Below are 18,346 nucleotides of genomic sequence, written 5' to 3' on the forward strand. Positions count from 1 at the left end.
GCGCGCTTCGTGTGAGATTCGACGCACACCACCAAGATCACATACGCTAGCCGTCGTCACAGCACCATGAACGCCATTTCTGACGGTGAGTGTGCCTGTATACGTATATAGTTTTCCTCAGTTCTCTTGAGCACGATCTCGCTGCTTGTACGGCTTTTCTATATCTTGTACCGGGGATAAGAGAAAGAACAACGCCCGTACCGTGGACCCTGGAAATAAATCCATTACGTGTCACGGAATTCTACAGCCTCTCGGATGGAAGCCGCATAAAGCCAGTCGGTTTTGTCTTTTCTGGTCGGGGTATTGGGCTTTTGATGGTACGCGAGTACCTACTCGCTCGCTCGATCGATTCTACCTCATTAAAATCATTCGTACACCCTATTAATGCCGATGTATGCTCACAGCCTTTATTGGTGAACTGGTTTCCGCCGCGTCACTAAATATGGTCGCGCGATTTAAGAACCGTAATTCCAATTCGTCCGGAATAATCGTCGCGGCGAGTCGTACATTTCGTAAAAGTATATCACCGGCGCCAGAGGGAGGATTCTCATTTATCGCAAATAGCCGGATCTAAAAAAGTAATCGCGTGTTAACAATTAATCGCGTCGCGGGATGGAATAAATATTGATCGTTATGAAAAGCTAGACCCCGAGATCGGCACTGTCGGGAAAAGTCGGCGCGAGCTTACAAATCGATTCTTCGTAGCGGCCGGCAAACCCGAAAAGCCGGCAAGATTCAGGCGGGATAACGGGATTCGATGGAGTGCCACCCTCCCGCTCACCCCGGTCGCTCAGCTCCGATTCGGAATCGCGATCGCGTGGAAGCACATAAATAGCAGGGCCACGCAACGTGACGTGTCGCTCTAACGCGAGAGAGCCATATCTCGCCGAATTGATTTAATCGCGAGCGTCCATTTGTCAAGGACGACGTTCGAATGCGGGTGGGCCTGTTCTGGCCGCATCGGTCCTGAGGCGGGCAAACGAGAACGGGGCTTGTCCTCGTTCATTTCACCGGGGATGCGAGGCCGGTCGACGCTGGTACGATCGTCAGCGCGATTGTTCGCCGTCGCAGTTGCATCCCGCTCTGAAAGACGAGACCGTATCGCGCGCGATTCCTGCCCACCGACTAGGGTCGAACGAAGCGGAAAAATCTCGGAGAGATTTCGGAGATTTCAAAACGGTCCAGCTGGCGGTGGTATAAAATTTCTACCCGGCCTACGGTATCCTGTTCCTATCGTTCGGGACAGCTCACATAATTCGAGATTACGTGGTTTTATAGAATTATCACTCGAGATTGTTTGTTTTGTCGATAGCATCGTACGGAAAAGAAAAAAAAAAAGAAAACGAATCGGAATGTCGTAAACCTTTCGTCCGAACTGCATAGATTCTCAACGATCGCAAACAAAATTCTAAAGCGCCGGTTAAATCGCGCGGCTGTAAAAACTTGAGCAAGCTCAAAAAAAAAAAAATTTGCATTACGACACGCGCGAGAGAAGTAAGAAAATCGTGGCCGAGAATCGTATTTGCATTACTGGATTACGGCGTTCGAAGGTGCCGGCAGTTAGAGAGCCGCTTTTGTCGCTTTTTGTCGTATGCTCTTAGTACGTTCTTCCTTTTTCTGCACCTGGCCTCTCCTCTCTCTCTCGCCAAGGGAAATGGTATAGTAATGATCCCGCACGATCTTCGCCGTTGCTTGTTTTCGCCTTCCTTCTGTCCGGGCTTTAAAGCCGCACTGCAACGTTTTGCTGCATTCGCATGTGCGCTCTCGGTGGTTGCGTCGTCTCAGGAGCAGAGCAGCCGCACTTCGCCGAAGTGGCTTCGCTAGTTCTTCATTTGGATACTCAACAAGCCGTCTGCATTACATGATTTGCGGCTGCATTCGCCGTGTAAGGATGAAGGATGAAGGATGGGGGCCGTATCCTCTCGCACGATGTACGCAGGTAACTGGATTGCCAGCGAAACACGGAAATCCTCTTTCTCCAAGAAAAATCTCGCTCCAAACGGACATCTCGGACTGCATTCTGCATAATTTTTTTTTCCCGCCGCGGCATCTATTGCACACTCCACCGATTCGATACGTATTTTCCTTTTCTCGTAAGTGCGAGAAGAGAAACGCCGAATAAAATTAATTAACGAATCTTGTCGGCGTGTAAAGTGGTAAAAATCGGATCTTTGTCGATTCACCGTATTGACGCGTATCTTGATAAATCGGCATATTTTTCTTTTTCTTCTTTTTTTTCCCCCCGAATGCGTTTATTCGCGAGCAGCGACCGTTTATATGGCGCCAACGTGGTGTCGGCACGTTACGGTATTTTCTTATCGCGCGTTCCTTCGCAATTACGCGGTCGAGCACGAGCCGAGCGAGAGCGGCGTTATTAGCATCGGAAATGACGTGCATTAAACCTCGGGACAATTCGCGGAGGTATTCGTGGCGCGGCGTCGAAGAGAGAAAATGGGAATAACGCCTAGGAGCACGTACGCTTCTCCGCTCGTCGGTTCCGCGATGCATTCGACATTGTCAAACTTTGTACATTAGACGCTGTATATTGGAGTATAACGCAATCCGCGCGAGACTTTGCGCCCGGCTAGGTGCAAGAAATCCTATCTACGTAACGGCGCGACGTGCAATAAACGGCTTAGGGGAAGTTCGATCTTTTTAGCAGTGGCCATCGCTTCGAGACCGTTTCATCGACGCCGCTACGAGCCCGTCGGGAAACTTGGCCCGCTTTCGTCGAAGGAAACAGCTCTTCCGCGAGTTTCGGCGAATCGCTATAAAGTACGTAGCAAAATGGGCCGAGGGAACGCGGTCTATAAACTGCGAAAAGATAAGTGTTGCTGAAACTCACCCGGATAATTTCGTTAAACAGCGAGACGTCGGTTTTACGACGTAGTAATAGTTCTTGCCAAGCTGTGCGCACTAGAGTCTACACTCGAATCCGGAGTATCTATTTATATAATGCGAACGCAATGGCTTTTCAAACAGACGTTCGCTTTGTGAACTCGCGAATAATATTGTTGTACCACCGGGTGCTTAAACCTTGCAAGTCCAATAAATAGGTATTTTTCTTTCATCGTTTTCGTACGCGGGTTATATTTACCGGAAAATAATAGCTCCAGTCGCCAACGACGGTGATAATATCTGTTTGACGATTTTCCTATTTGCCAATATCTTATTTTTTTTTTTTAACGTTTTAGTAAAGAAACCGACGTTATTTAAAGCTTGGATTAACGTTTAGTGGGAATGTAAATATCATGCGGAATGCCATGCGTTGGCCTATTGAGAAACCTCGATACTCGTGTGTATTTTAAGATACTCTTAACCAGATGCGAGACGTGTCGGTGGGCACGGCTCGCCCTCGACGTAGATAAGAAAAAGATATCATTCGATAAAAAGCCTGGCGTGTTCTCAAGAGCATCTGTAAGAAGTCAAGCTGGCGCGAAAATCCAAGCGCCCCGATAACGAAGTTTAATCTATAAATTACCGAATCGGTTAATACGAGCGGATAGGTTCGCTTTAATCTCGACTTCTAATTACGAAATTTATAATTCTTGATCCTGAAAAATTAAAAGCGTTTTCTTTTCGATGATATAACTGGCTTCACGAGCAATAACTTGCTCGAGTTATTTCGTATAAAAATTATTTTTTATCCGTCAACAATTATAACGATATAACGTTCGAAAGAAATAGTGCCAGGATCGCATGACAAGTTTTTACGTTTATGAAGGAATGCAGTTTGTATTATTTGATAATTTAATGCGCACTTGAAGCAGCATCGCGAGGCTCTCGGAGTGTCATTGCGATAAATAGATAAACAATAATGTTTTTCTGTTGCATCAAAAAGATAAATGCCAATGGCACGGAATTCAGGACGATTGCGCCGCACTGCGGAATCGCGGACGTTAATCGGATTTATCCCTTTGTTTCTATCTTTGTGAAGGGTTGGGGAATGCAAACGTGCTGGTACGAATACGTTTCAGAATAATTGCGTCACCGTCAAATATTTCGCGTCGCTACGCGAGCATCGGGCACCCCCCTTTTTTTTTTTTCGGCCCGAGATGAGGCGGCTAGGCGTGTGTTTGCTCCGTAAACTGACAAAATTCGTTACAACGACGGCTGGTAGAACATGTAGCCCGAGCTCGGGAATTAATTCTGTCCATCGTCGGACTGACCTCTTCGTGCGCACTCTGCGGTCGTTCGTCTCTCAAATGGACGCGCGATCGTTCGCGTATTTCGCATTGAAATACCGACAGCGTACGTTGTTTTCGCTCGTCCTCCGGTCCAGCCGGGCGATTCCCGCATTTTCTCGCCGACAGCACACCCCGGGAACGTACGTACATACATACGTTTATTCGTACGAAAAAATACCGCGGAAATATTCTCGGACGATCCGCCGTTTTCTTTTTACCCGGTCCACTATCTGTCCCTCGATTATTTTTAAATCCCCCACCTCCGCGAGATCGATGCTCCGCTTTATGCGCGCGGCATCGCAATTCATGCTCGATTTAACTGGCAGAACGAGTTTCTGCACGTGCATTGTCGCGACCCCCGAACGCCTTCGGAGCACGAAATCATCCGCGTCCGTCGTTCTCTCAACTTTTCGTCGACGGGTTCAAAGCCGTTTAAATCTCATCGAAAGAAGAAACGAGGGTGATACGGATGAAAGAGAGGCACGTAATATCGCCCGAATGTTTTTGCACACCGTTCTTGTCAAAGGTTTCACGTCGCCGTTCGTTGTTTCTACAATTCAGCCGCGGTGTCTTGATTCCTTTGAGAGAGAAAGAAAGCCCCCACGGCTTTCGGGCGAACTACGTCGAGTACAATCTCAGACGTCCGTCGTCATTCTCGATATCCGCATAATCTCACTTTGTCACGGTAGTCATTTCGACTAAGCGAACGTACCGCCGAACTTTGGAAAAGAGATTGCGAAAGAAATTGTGCCGACATTCTCCGTCTATTTTCTATATTCGCCTATCCGTCGCTCTTAGATATCCCAGAGTGAATTTAAGCGGATATGAAAGAAACGTGATTTTATTTACGTATACGTACGCGGCGAAATCGCGCAGACCCCGAGTCTTTCTACATATCCGGCCTCGCATGCAAATATATTTCGGAAGATTGCGACGGGATTTCCTATGGACTTGACCGTGTAATGCAGCAGTATAAATCCGAGGAAAATGTATTCCGCGGTCGACACGGTTGCTGAAGTAAGCATATTTGATATGGAGGCAAGCGTTGTCGCGCTTACGTGGAAATACTACAGCCTCGCGTGTGCCGATTAACACTGTTCGAGACCCTCGTACAAATGCGTTAAACGCTACCACCGGAATTACGAATTCATTTATTTTTCAATTTAAAAAACTCATTTCTCTACCTTCATCTTTATGTAAAATAATAACTGCTTCCTGCAAAAGTCACGTCTCAATTTTTAATATTAGATTTTACTTTTTGCCGTAATTTTTTTATTTTTTTATTTTTTATTATTTTGTGTACAATATTAAATTCAGCTTTTCTAGCGATCTTTGGTAATTGACAACGGTGCAATTCGGTTTGTCTGCAAAAGGAGAAAACGAGGCGTTATTAACGTATCCAGACAGAAAATGCACGAGAGAATGTCAACTAGTTGGCGGCGTGTTCAAGGTTGAGTACAAGGCTTCAGACGCGGTAGCAGCGTAATGCGAATATTCAGAGGCGCCAACTTGGCGCGGACTCGCTCGCTCGCCTCGTTTTACTTGCTCGCATACGCGCGTTCTCCAGGTGTATTATCATGGAAAGATGCAGAGAGAGCACATCACGCGGGAATTGCCGGGAAAATGTGCCTGGCGTTTAAGCGCTTTTTATTGCACCAGTTATGAATCAGTGGCCACGTAATTGGCTCGGAGTCCGCGCGAATAGAAACTTTCTCGCGAGCGAAAAACCGGCGTGCATATCTTGATGTTCCACGTTTTACTCAGTAGGAGTTAAAGGATCAATTTTCCTTCCGCTTGTCGTTAAAGCGGATGCGCCCAGTTAATAATAACCGCGTCGCCTCGCGAATTTCCGAGTGGAATAACTTCGCGCCCCGTAACGGACGCGGAAAACAATTCCGCGACTCGCGAGCGACAAACGATCCGAGATTTCCCGCTTTATCTCCAGGAGCAAATGCTGTTACGCTTATTCGCGCTCAGATTATTACAGTCTTTACCGAGCAAAAACAAACGTTGCGTAATTCGCAATTAATAGTTACTTGAGTTTTTTTTTCGTGAATGTTTCGACGTCTTTTTTTTTTTTTTTTGCAACGAGAAGCGGAGAATCGTAATCTGCTGGTTACTCGAATTTACGGTACGCTTTAGTCGGTGTAATGTATCGGTGCTATTCCAACGACGGACGTATCGATACAGAGCTGTCAAATGCGTGGCAACATACGTCGGTTCGTGCAAATGCGGCCTGCGGCATCCGTTGGTCAAGATTAGAGAGTATACGAGTACGGGGCACTAGGAAGATAGGCAAAATCCTGGTAGCCTCTATCGTACCCCACCTGCATCCTGACGCGAGATCGCGATATCGCGGCTTTGGTCCACGAACTGTCGAATGGTGAAGTAATCGTTACGCTGGCAAAATTCATGAGGCACTATTGTTTTAACTCTGAGTATATCTTTGAAACAAAAAAATTTTAATCTTAATATTACTTACTATAAAAAAACGTCAGTTAAAAAAAAAAAAAAAAAAAAAAAGAATGTCTCTCTTTACTTGTGAGATCACACGCTTGAGCGCGTGTAAACGCAGAATATTCTAAGTATGCATAACTTCGCTAGGAAGGATAATTTAACTGAAATATTCTGGAAGAAATGAACTAGATTGGCGTACTCGATCGAGCGCGGCAATGTCAATGGAATTTTAATTTGCGATTTTCGATACGTGAATATTCTATCGCACTCTCCCAGAACAATCGCATTTTACCGAAGCGACGTAACGAATACATAATTGCATTTGATTGTCCCTTTTACGTTCGACGGAAATTCCGCGAAATGGACAATTGAGTGAAGTTAAGAGAGCCTCGTCAATAAGTAATTGATTCGGATAGTACAGTATCCGCGGCGTCTCGCACTCCAGTGATTTATCTGCCATTTCGTACGTCGATCGTGCCGTCGATCAATAATGCACAACCGGAAGAGAGTTTGGTCTCCGTCCGTTATCCCCCCTTCGCTCGTCCCAACTTCCTCCTTTAAACCCAGTCTAGTCTTCGCGCTCGATCGAGTGGAAGTCTGTAGCTGCCGCGGAAGATAATCTTGAATCTTGTCGTTTGACTGTATTTACGTGCTAGATTGCGAAGACTTCCACGTCTTCGCTTAACTCGCCGCTCGAGACTAACTTTGCCGCTGTTTACTGTTTCAGGTGACCGCCGTCGATACGCGAAACGGGGCCGGAAGTCTCGTGCCTCGCAGTGGCCTTGTTCTGCCGGGCAAAAGACAAACCGGGCGGAAGAGTTTGTCAAGGATCGACGATGAGCTAGCGATACTATCATGCGCAGGATGAAGCAGCGCGCGCTGCAGACTTGGCCATGGTTGTGGCTGTGGTTGTTCGCGGCCACGGCCGGTTCCCCGTCTTCCGACATCCCCGTGCCGACGACTCTTACACCGCCACGTGGCGGCGGAGATGTAGGCGCGGGAAGCGACGGCGACGATAGTGAGAATAGCGGCGGCATCGCAACGACCCTGCCGATCACGTTTGAAGACGACGCGAGTTTTTCCTCGATACCTGAGTTCCGTTTTACGCATCCTCTGTACAACGTCTCCATTCCCGAGAATTCCATTGGCAAGACGTACGTCGTGCCCGAAGAAAGGATGGGGATAAAGCTCGCGTCCGCCGACACTGACGTTGACGTCAAGTTTCGCATAGTTAGCGGCGATCGCGAAAAGTTCTTTAAAGCGGAGGAGCGTACGGTCGGTGATTTTTGCTTCCTCCTGATTCGGACTCGAACCAGCAACGTCGACGTGCTCAATCGCGAACGCAAAGACCGATATGTGCTCGAAGTGCGTGCCACCTCAAACAAACGCGACGGAAGAAATAGAGTGGTCACGCTTGAAGCGGACACCACGGTGGTGGTGACGATCCTCGACACGAACGATCTCAATCCGCTCTTCTATCCGATCGAGTACGAGACTACCGTAACAGAGGACACGCCTTTGCACCGCAGTATACTCAGGGTAATCGCCGAAGACGCCGATCTCGGCAGAAATGGCGAGATTTATTATAGCTTCGCCGAGGAGACCGATCAATTCGCCATTCATCCGGTCAGCGGCGTAATAACGCTCACAAGACCGCTCAGGTAAGTGTACATTTTTTCGGTATTTTAGATTTATAAAATTGGAAATATAAAATTCATATACATACATATATATAATATAATAAATCGCATAAATGCATTTATCATTTTTATTAATTTAATACTTTTACAATTTTTAAAATTTTATTTTTGCATTCTACATTTTAACATAAAACTTAATTTATTCAACATTTTTTTTTTCTATTTTTTTATTAATTATAGAATTGTCATATATATCGTAATATTAATAAGTGGCTTATTTTCTTTATTAGGTACGCGGAACGAGCCATATACGAGCTGGTAGTTCTAGCAAAAGATCGCGGCGTTTTGTTCCGCAGCGCGGGTATCAGCCGCGCGAGCACCGCGAAGGTCACGATCAGGGTACGACAGGTGAACTTGTACGCGCCCGAGATCTACGTGCACCAGCTGCTCGACATTGTCGAGAATTCGAACGCCGACATCTACGCGATCGTGCGGGTGATTGACCGTGACGACGGTGTACACGGCCAAATCGCGAGCCTCGACATCGTGGGCGGCGATCCCGCTGGCCACTTCAGGATACGCCCGGCTGGCGACTCGCGCTCCGGCGAATACAACATCGAAGTATTGCATCTGCTCGATCGCGAGGCCGCGCTGCAAGGTTACAATCTCACCCTGCGCGCAATGGACCGTGGGGTGCCGCAACGATACAGTTACAAGTTCGTACCGATACACTTGGCCGACGCCAACGACAACGCTCCGGTGTTCAGTCGCGAGATCTACGAGGTCAAAGTACCGGAAACGGCGCCCATCAACACACCAATTATAAGACTTAAGGTTACGGACGCGGACGAGGGAAAAAACGCGCTGGTGTACCTCGAAATAGTCGGCGGTAACGAAGGCGGCGAGTTTCACGTGAACGCCGAGACAGGTATGCTGTACACAGCCGTTAATCTGGACACTGAAAAGAAGGCATTTTACACCCTCACTGTCTCGGCGATCGATCAAGGTAACGCCGGTACTAGGAAACAATCCTCAGCGAAAGTGAAGATCAACGTAGTCGATACTAACGACAACGATCCGATCTTCGATCAACCAGAAATGGAGGTGCTTGTGGACGAGAATGAACCGGCCGGCACGTCCGTCGTACGAGTTACCGCGAAAGATCGCGACTCCGGGGAGAACGCTTACATATCTTACAGCATCGACAACCTGAAGGAAGTGCCGTTTGAAATCGATCACTTTTCCGGTATCGTCAAGACTAAACAAGTACTCGACTACGAAACAATGAAGCGGGGGTACTTGCTGCATGTGCGAGCCAGCGATTGGGGCTTGCCAAATCGGCGTCAAGCGGAAATGCAATTACGAGTGAAACTGAAGGACGTAAACGACAATCGGCCGCAGTTCGAACGAATTGACTGCACCGGCCATGTACCGCGATACGTGTCGATCGGCTCCGAGATTATCACCGTGTCGGCGATCGACTTCGACGCTGGGAACATCGTGAGTTATCGCATAGTGTCCGGCAATTCCGACGGTTGCTTCGCTCTCGACTCGGCCAGCGGCGTCCTTTCGGTGGCCTGCGACTTGTCGGACATCAAGGTCAACGAGAGAACTATCAACGTTACTGCCACCGACGGCACGCACTTCGCGGACGTCAATCCTGTGCACATACATCTTGTAAACGCTAAACGGAATTTAGGCTCGCAGGCGAGAATCCTGACGGATGAGACCGGCGCATTCGAGTGTCACGATACCGGGGTGGCACGCAGATTGACAGATGCGATCGCCTCCGCGGAGAAGAATAACATGCCGTCCCGAGACGACGAATACACTTTAATACCGAGTCGTTATGGTGAGAACATACACGCGCCAGAATTCATCGATTTCCCGAGTGAGATACGGGTCAACGAGTCGCTCAAACTCGGCACGACCCTCGTAAGAATATGTGCCCGTGATCGCGACCTCGATTACAACGGCAAGCTCGTCTTCGTCATATCCAGCGGTGACCGCGACTCCGTCTTCGGAATCGATCCGGACACCGGTAATCTGAACACGATTGGCTATCTGGACCGCGAGCGGGAGAGCGAATATTATCTAAATATAAGTGTATTCGATCTGGGAAAACCACAAAAGTCCGCCTCGAAGATGCTACCGATCACCATCCTGGACGTCAACGACAACGCGCCCAAGTTCGAAAAGTCATTGGCAAGTTTTAGAATCTCCGAAACCGCGCTGAACGGTACCAACGTATGGCGCGCCAACGCCACCGACGCCGATCTGGGTGACAACGCACGCGTCACTTATTCTCTCGTGACGGAGACCAATGACTTCCGCGTGGATCCCGTGACGGGCGTCCTGAGCGTCTTCGGGAAGCTCGACAGGGAACGACAAGAGATATACGAGCTGAGGATCCGCGCGCGCGATAACGGAGGCAAAGACAACGACACCCCGTCCTTGTACTCGGACGCGCTCGTGAGAGTGACGGTCGACGACGTCAACGACAACGCGCCTACTTTCGCGCTTTCGAGTTACAACGTCAAGATCCGCGAGGACGTGCCGGTGTGGACCGTCGTGGCCGTCGTAGACGCGACGGATCCAGACGAAGGCGCGGGCGGCGATGTGGAATACTTCCTGTCGGACGCGATGGATAGCGAAGGCTTTTTCAAGGTCGACAAGGTGTCGGGTACGGTGAGAACGACTCAAAGTCTAGACTTTGAAGAGCGACAAGTGCACACGCTGACGATAGTCGCACGCGATCGCGGTGAACCGTCTTTGTCTTCCGAGACGATGCTTGTGATCGAAGTGATTGACGTGAACGAAAATCTTAATTCGCCGGTCTTCGATGACTTTGTCGTGTCCGCGAGTGTTTTCGAGAACCAACCCATCGGCACTCTCGTCACAACGGTTCGAGCGAAGGACGCGGATTCCCCTGGCGGAGACTCAAGAATCGGATACAGCATCCGCGGAGGTGACGGCGTCGGAATCTTCTCCATCGATAACGAAGGTAAGTGATCAACGAATAAAAATAAATTCTTATTTATCGTTGAGCCATGCGATAAAAAAGAAATTTTTTTTTTAATAAATATCGAAGAGACTACGAATTTCTGGAATACACTGTTGAATTTTAATCGATATTGATGTATTATATTTCCTACAATTGCCGTTGACACGTTAATTACTCTAAGACAATTCGAAAGAATATCTAATAACGTCGTACGCAACACGCGTTTAACCGCGATATCTTACTAAGATTTTCCACGCGAATAGGTAAAATTCTGTCTGGTTGTGGCGCGCATACATAATCATGTTTGCGGAGCGTGTTATCTCGCAATGTTGGCCGACGTAAGTTGATTGAAAAATTGTTGATGCTAAATTAATTCTACTTCCCTCCTACCTGTTTGTCGGGCTTACGCGGTTTACCGGGCTGATGTGGGCAGATAATAGTTATGAGCTTCTGCTTAAATATTGTGCCGGAATTAATAAGGGTGCGTCACGCTCTAACGAACCGGCGAAAAGCGAGCGAGTGCAGACAGGACGCGGTGCTCTATATACCTAATAATATGTACGCCCACAGCAATAAAGCGTTTGCGCCGTCCACAGCAATTACGCGGGTGTTTACACAGAAATACTCTTACCTGCTAACAAACCTGTGGTGCAGTGATACTTTTCTAAATACGAAGCCAGTATTTTTTTTTTTTTTTTTTCCGGCGACGCTGGTCACGTTTAACATAGTTGCGTAAAGAAAATATTCCCACCCTCGTGTATTCGCTAACTCAGATTCATTAGCTAAATAAAGTTCTTTTTTATTACGCGAAACTTTATTCATCTCGTCATTGCGGTCTCGCTATTGTCGTTATCTAGTTTTTAATATTTATAAGCCCGGGTAAGAAAATATATTATACATATATATGTCGAGGAGCACATGCTGCGTACTTTTGCATACGAATACATAAGCGGCGTATGTAAGCTGGATGAGAATTGACCGACTCGTTTCAAGGATCGCGAACATTGTCGCGAACTAAACGGGAACGCTATCGGCGAGGAAGTCAAGAGGCGAGCAATGTGTTCGGAAACTTAAAAGCGCGCTTTTACCCGAGTCCATAAACTCAATTATTTATAGAGAGCGACGGAACATCTTGTTGCTATATGGCCGGGAGAAATCGAGAAGGAAATACTTCGATTATCGGCGCTCAATTCCGCTCTGAAACTCTACGTGGTCGAGCGGACGAGAACCGCACGTTATAATGTTTCGTAACGAATGTAACGATACGCGAATTTACTATTTATTCATTATTTATGCTTTTGTTATCCATCTTACGGTGTACAATTTTGAGTCTGCTTCTCATCCTCCTTTCAGATGGGACGTGTCTAGTCATCTTTCCGCGAAAATTGCGTCCATCAAGCTATAATTGCGAAAGCTAATTAAAATTTTATTTCGCGCGAAAGTGAACATAGCTCTCGTTCCTAAATTTCGCATCAAAAATCACGCGGCTACTTTATCGGCATTCGCGAAAACGCTTGACGAACTAACTGCAGCTCGCCTGTTGACTTGCACCGGAGGCGAACACTTTTTGAAAACCTCTATACATTTATCGCGCGGATACTTATTCTTCGCTGGATATCAAAAACGTTTATAAATTTCGCGCCTGCCAAGTGGCGACTTGTGTAATTGCTAATCGAGACATTTTCTTTAAGTATTCCTGTCCGCAGCGAAACTCGGTCGAGGAAAAACCGCAAATTAAGAAATAGAAATTTTATTGTTAAACATTATTACATAGCCTACAGCGACGTGAAATAACGACGTTCTAAATTGATTAATGTTTTCAACCAGGGTGATTAAAATGCAAAGCCTTCTTTGGAATCCACTTTCTCATTATACGCACGGTGGCTTCTCTTGTAAAACCACTTTATCGTATTTACTAAGCGACTAATAATAAGGAAATTTAATTTCTCTGAAGAATATAATAACGCATTTCAAGTGTGCGTGCGTGTGTGTATCGGGAAGTTAATTTAATTATTATTGTCTTTATGCGTCTCTTAATGAAACGTTTAATTTCAAGAGGGTATCCTAGTATCGTCCAATCGTTTTTATTCGTATCGTAGTTTTGCTGGAAATTAACATTAAATGCCAATTTCTTTTATTGGGTTTACAACTCCGAGCAAAATTTAACGTATACTCGAAAATTAATTTCTTTATATAACAAACAATTTTTTTTTAATTATGCACCGAGAATGCTGGCGACAAAGCTAAAAAATTATTTTAAAATATTATATCGAGCTTCTTTCCGATCTTAAAAATAACTTAAAAGCCCTTCGCGAGACATAACTCAAATCGACTCGCTTCTTGAATTCGTTTTCATCTAGTATGAGTGTAATGGTAGCTGAGTACATTCTGTTGGAGACGCCACTAACGATCTCGTTGAAAGCACGTCAGCGTGGCATAGAAAAAAAAGAACGAAAAAAAGAAAAGAGAAAAAAAAAAGAAAGAGAAACACTCGTCTCGGGGAATAAAAGCTACGCGAATGGCACAATGCGCCGGTAATTATGCGCTCGTCGTACACGTACCGTAAGGTTCGAGACAGTCGCTCTGGTGCGTGTAAGTGAAAAAAGGTGACAGCCGCAGTCGCATGCAGCTATGGATACGTGGCTTATTACGATATACATTCATTATGACCTCGTCGCCGCCAGATAAGTCACAGAAGTTTTCGTAATCAAACGAGCATGAAATGTCACATTAAATAATGAAAGCGAGCTCTAACGAGATGAGATACCAATACCGAGGGTTCCGATAGCTTAATGACTTCGTCGCGACTGCACGCCGATGGTAGTTGTTTTTTATCCAGAAGTACGTGAAAAGAGAAGTACCGTTGTCGTCGAAGTTGACTTTAGTACCGCCGCGACGTAATTATTTAGCTGTTCCGCTGCATTAAAAAATAGAAGCTGCGGGAAAGACGAAAACGTGGTAAAGTGAACCCGTGGTTGTCCGCATTCGGAAGCTCCGCTAGAGCTGCTTGATAATACAGAGGGTACTCCAGATAGATGAATATCGCGAAACGGTTTATGAGACGAGGAAAAGTACAACGGTCGCAGAAAACAATTCCGGACGGCTTTACGACCGCCACGTATACGCATGTAATTCACGATACCGTACCCGGCGATATGTCAAAATAAATAAATTCACCGAAAATTATCAGTTGCACAGCGGCATCGACGTTGTCGAGAACTAGAGATTTTGAGGCAAAGCTCCGGCTGCAATCGGCATTACACCCGTATGTTCGATACGGTGTATTTACAGTGAAACCGATTACGTTTCGTGCCAACAACGCAGTGGATAATGACGATCGATCGGGGAAATCGTATGATGGCTCAAAATACACTGTATAACGCGTTCAAGGGGAAGAAGTTTCTCGCAATTTGAGTCGAATCATAGATAAACTTTTTCTCTTTTAATTTCCTTAATCGAGCGGCAATTTAACGCACGTTATCGACATAATTGCGATACGCGAGGAAACATATACATTTACATTTCCGGTTTCGCGCATTACTTAAGTAGCGGCGTGTTTTTGTTCTCTCGCAAATTCTTGAAATTAAGGATACGTCGGTTTTATCAAATGAAAAAGAATGCAGAACTGGAGACGGCTTCACTCAGAGTTATATAAAGGAAAGAGAGTGGAAAGAGAAAGAGAAAGAGCGAGCGGTAAAGATCAGCTATTTCTGGATACTGATCCGTCTGCTTTAAACCGAGCAGATCGTCGTGAGCTTTCCTTCGTTTCGCGCACGATCGAACTTGGGCGAGCTTTCGGCGGACGCTCGTTGATATATAAAGCTTTATTAATGGACTAACGCCCGCCGCTGCAACGCCCGCGGCCAGCGGTCTGCAGAGTGGACAGAGCTGGACCGGAATGACGTGTTAGCTCGCTTACCGGAAAACGCGTCGCTCGGCTCGTTCGTCGGTTGCTCAGCAAACTAGGTGTGGCACTTTTCTACAACGATCAGAGCTTAATCGCGTTTAGTCGCGGCGCGACGAACTGTGCGACGTTTGCGACGCAATATGTACCGACGGGAATATATTGTTTTCGCGGGAAAAGGAGGAAAAAGAAGTTCTTAGATGTCCTTTGCAAAACGTACCATTATTACAAAATTAAAAAATATCGTCTTTTAATTACGATAAAAAAAACCTGATTAACAGCTTAGTTCTTCAGTTTGCAATAGCACGCGCTACGGTTTTCGATCTCGGGAGAAAATTGTTCTCTCTTTCTTTCTTTTTTTTTTTCTCATGCTCGACACGAGGAGCCATTGACTTACGCGTGAACGATATCACGTACCCGCCATAGATCCTAAGTATCCGCCGGGAAATTATTCGCGACTTAAACGGGCGGCGTGACAGCTATCGCCACCATTACCCGGCACCGCCAACACCGTCACTGCCATTATCACCGCACCACAACTCCCATCGGCGCCGCCGACGTTACCGTTCGTGCTCCTGACACCGCGCAATACACCGGCGACTTATGAATATTTACGCCGGCTGAATATGCATACTACTGACAATGTATTATTTTTGCTCGACGGGAGATCAATATACTACCGCGCGACACATATGTATACGCGAAGGCAGAAATGTACAATGGGAGCGCGTGCGTGCACTGGGTGTTTGAGTTTTATCGCATCGGCTGTTAATAACAGATTTCACGTCAGGAACGTGGAAAACACGAGGTTAAACTTTGATTAAAAATAGAAACGCGCGACGGGGGCACTCATTTTTTCGTGTCGAATAATAAAAAGGAATTAAATTCGGCGGGGGCTATTTGAATTTTTATTTCCCTGAGAAAACTCGGCTGTAGACGGAGCTTGATTAAACGAACGATAGGGTTTCTATGAAACACCCGCGGAGACCTGAAATTTCGTGAAGATTGACTATTGATGGCTGACGAAGTGAAGCAACACACCGTGTATATTCGCGCGTCGAGTTTATGAACGTATACGCGCGGATGCGCACACGCATATGTACAAAATTATTTACTTCAATACGCAATGTATACGATTGTATTTTATTTCAACGAACGCTGAAAACATATCGGACGTGACTGAAGCAGGTTATGAGGGTCATATTTTTTTTTAATACATTTGTATCTTTTAGATCTAAATTCAGACATTTTTTAAATAGGAGACCTGCAACGATACATTTTGCCATTCGCGCCATCGCGATATACGATCGGCTAGTTTTTCAGAGTAATTACACATAATCAGGAAATGCATATATCGTGAAAAGAATCGTTCTTGTCGAGTAAACTTCAGGCGAGTTAAACTTTTGTTAAACCCCGATGCCATCAAGAGGCCTCAAATGCTGCCTAACGCGAGCGTCAAAGTGTCGCTTTCGCGTGTCTCGTGAATTAGCAAGAAACCTATTTCGTTTTCGAGACATTCGTCCCGCCCGGTGCATTCATCAAGAAACGATCATCGGTGCATTATGACCGCGCGCCGTGACCGACGTGGCACCGGTACACAGGAATTAGCCATTAAGCGGAATGACGTGCGATTTCTCGAGAGACGTTTCCGCGGTGAAAGGAGACTGCCGGAGAAATTTAATGCGCCTCGCGCACTCGAAAAAAGGGGGGTCCTGCGGCACCGTAATTCAATTAGGCTCGCTGCATCGAAATTTAATGGGCCGCGACGCTGCAACTTCGTCTTGGAACGGTGCCACGGCGCGCCCGGCGCGGGCCGTGTCCGATGCAGAAAGGGCACACAGCGCGCACGTTGCGCGCCCTTTTGTGCCCGAAGGGCCAACAGAAGTACCCGGAAAAGAAATAAAAAAAAAGAGAGAGAGAAACGGAAATTCCCCCGTTCACGTATAATAACTACGAACGTTTCTGCGCAAATTTTTTTTTTTTTTTTTTTTTTTTTTCAAGGAAATGTCATGTAGTTACGATAAAAATTTATTGGTATAACTTTCTTTAATTACATTAAAAGTTAAAATTGTGAAATACAATCGTAAAAATGAGATAAAGCGAAACATATTTTTAGTTAAATTATTTCATGTAAATTTTAAACCTTTACGTGCACTTTGACCTCGTGTTTGAATTACGACATATGTCAAATGCTACCTCTCGTGATTACTACTCGGCGTCTCCTATTTATCTACTGGGAACGTCGTGATTTATGAATATGTAGACACGACGTCTTTTTTCTGGACCTTTCAAAAGTACCTATTAACGCGAAGACATTTATGAACCCCGGCTTAGCATACGCGCGGTTTTGACGAGTAAATTGAAATCGCTGTTACGAGGTCGACTGTGTTTAACTCGTCGCACGAGACTCCACTCGTTGGTTATTGAACGGGATATTAGGAAATCCCGGCGAGGCTCGATATTCGTTTCGTTTCCTTCCTCAAAGGAAGAGCACATCTTTCGATATTTGATTGGAAATTCTTGGATTCAATATGAGCGCGGCGATTTACGTGGAGCATATAGACATAGAAGTTATTTGCCAAAGAATGCCCATAGCGTATGGCCCATAGCGACTCAGTCGGGCCGCTGACAGAACATACCTCTCAATCCACCAAGCATGTCGTTAGCTGTCATGCGGATGAACTCTGGCCTTGAATAAAACTTTTTTGCCGTTCACCCCTTGAGCCTCATCCTAATCACGAGCTGCACCAGATCGTCGTCGTTTTTACGAGGATGAAAAGTGTGTTCATAATAAATTAATCAGAGCAAGATTCGTACGCCCGAGATTACGTTCCACGTGTGAGTAACGCGAATTCCCAAAATGTGATAATAATCCCATTCCACGAGCGCTTACCCTGGCTGAATTTGGAAGAGAATCCTCGGCTTATGAGCTGGGGCAAATATTTGCACGCCCCTTCACGTGAAAATGTATTGTTTGAATCCCGCGTCCCGCGATATTTTGTAGCAAAGTTTCGCGAACGTGTGCCTTCGAAGGAGGCTGATTTCCAGAAGTTTGAACGTACGTAACGTTCATAAATCCAAATAAGAATTATTTATAGAAGTCGTCGAATACCGCGAACGAGATGCTCTCGAGACCGAACTTTTCCTTCGACAG

At 46.2% G+C, this 18,346-nt stretch overlaps 1 protein-coding gene across 2 annotated transcripts in view; it reads left to right on the forward strand.

Annotated features, from left to right (window-relative positions):
- Positions 1 to 18,346, forward strand: part of LOC139101742 (fat-like cadherin-related tumor suppressor homolog) — a 170,003-nt gene that overhangs the window by 81,987 nt on the left and 69,670 nt on the right. For both annotated transcript variants that reach the window (XM_070655127.1, XM_070655126.1), the window contains exons 2-3: positions 7,372 to 8,305; positions 8,575 to 11,288. In XM_070655127.1, the coding sequence (XP_070511228.1) occupies positions 7,500 to 8,305; positions 8,575 to 11,288 (3,520 nt within the window). In that variant the 5' untranslated portion in view covers positions 7,372 to 7,499. The remainder of the gene's footprint in view (positions 1 to 7,371; positions 8,306 to 8,574; positions 11,289 to 18,346) is intronic.

Source organism: Cardiocondyla obscurior, linkage group LG04 (genome assembly GCF_019399895.1).
Source record: "Cardiocondyla obscurior isolate alpha-2009 linkage group LG04, Cobs3.1, whole genome shotgun sequence".
NCBI classification, from domain to species: Eukaryota; Metazoa; Arthropoda; class Insecta; order Hymenoptera; family Formicidae; genus Cardiocondyla; species Cardiocondyla obscurior.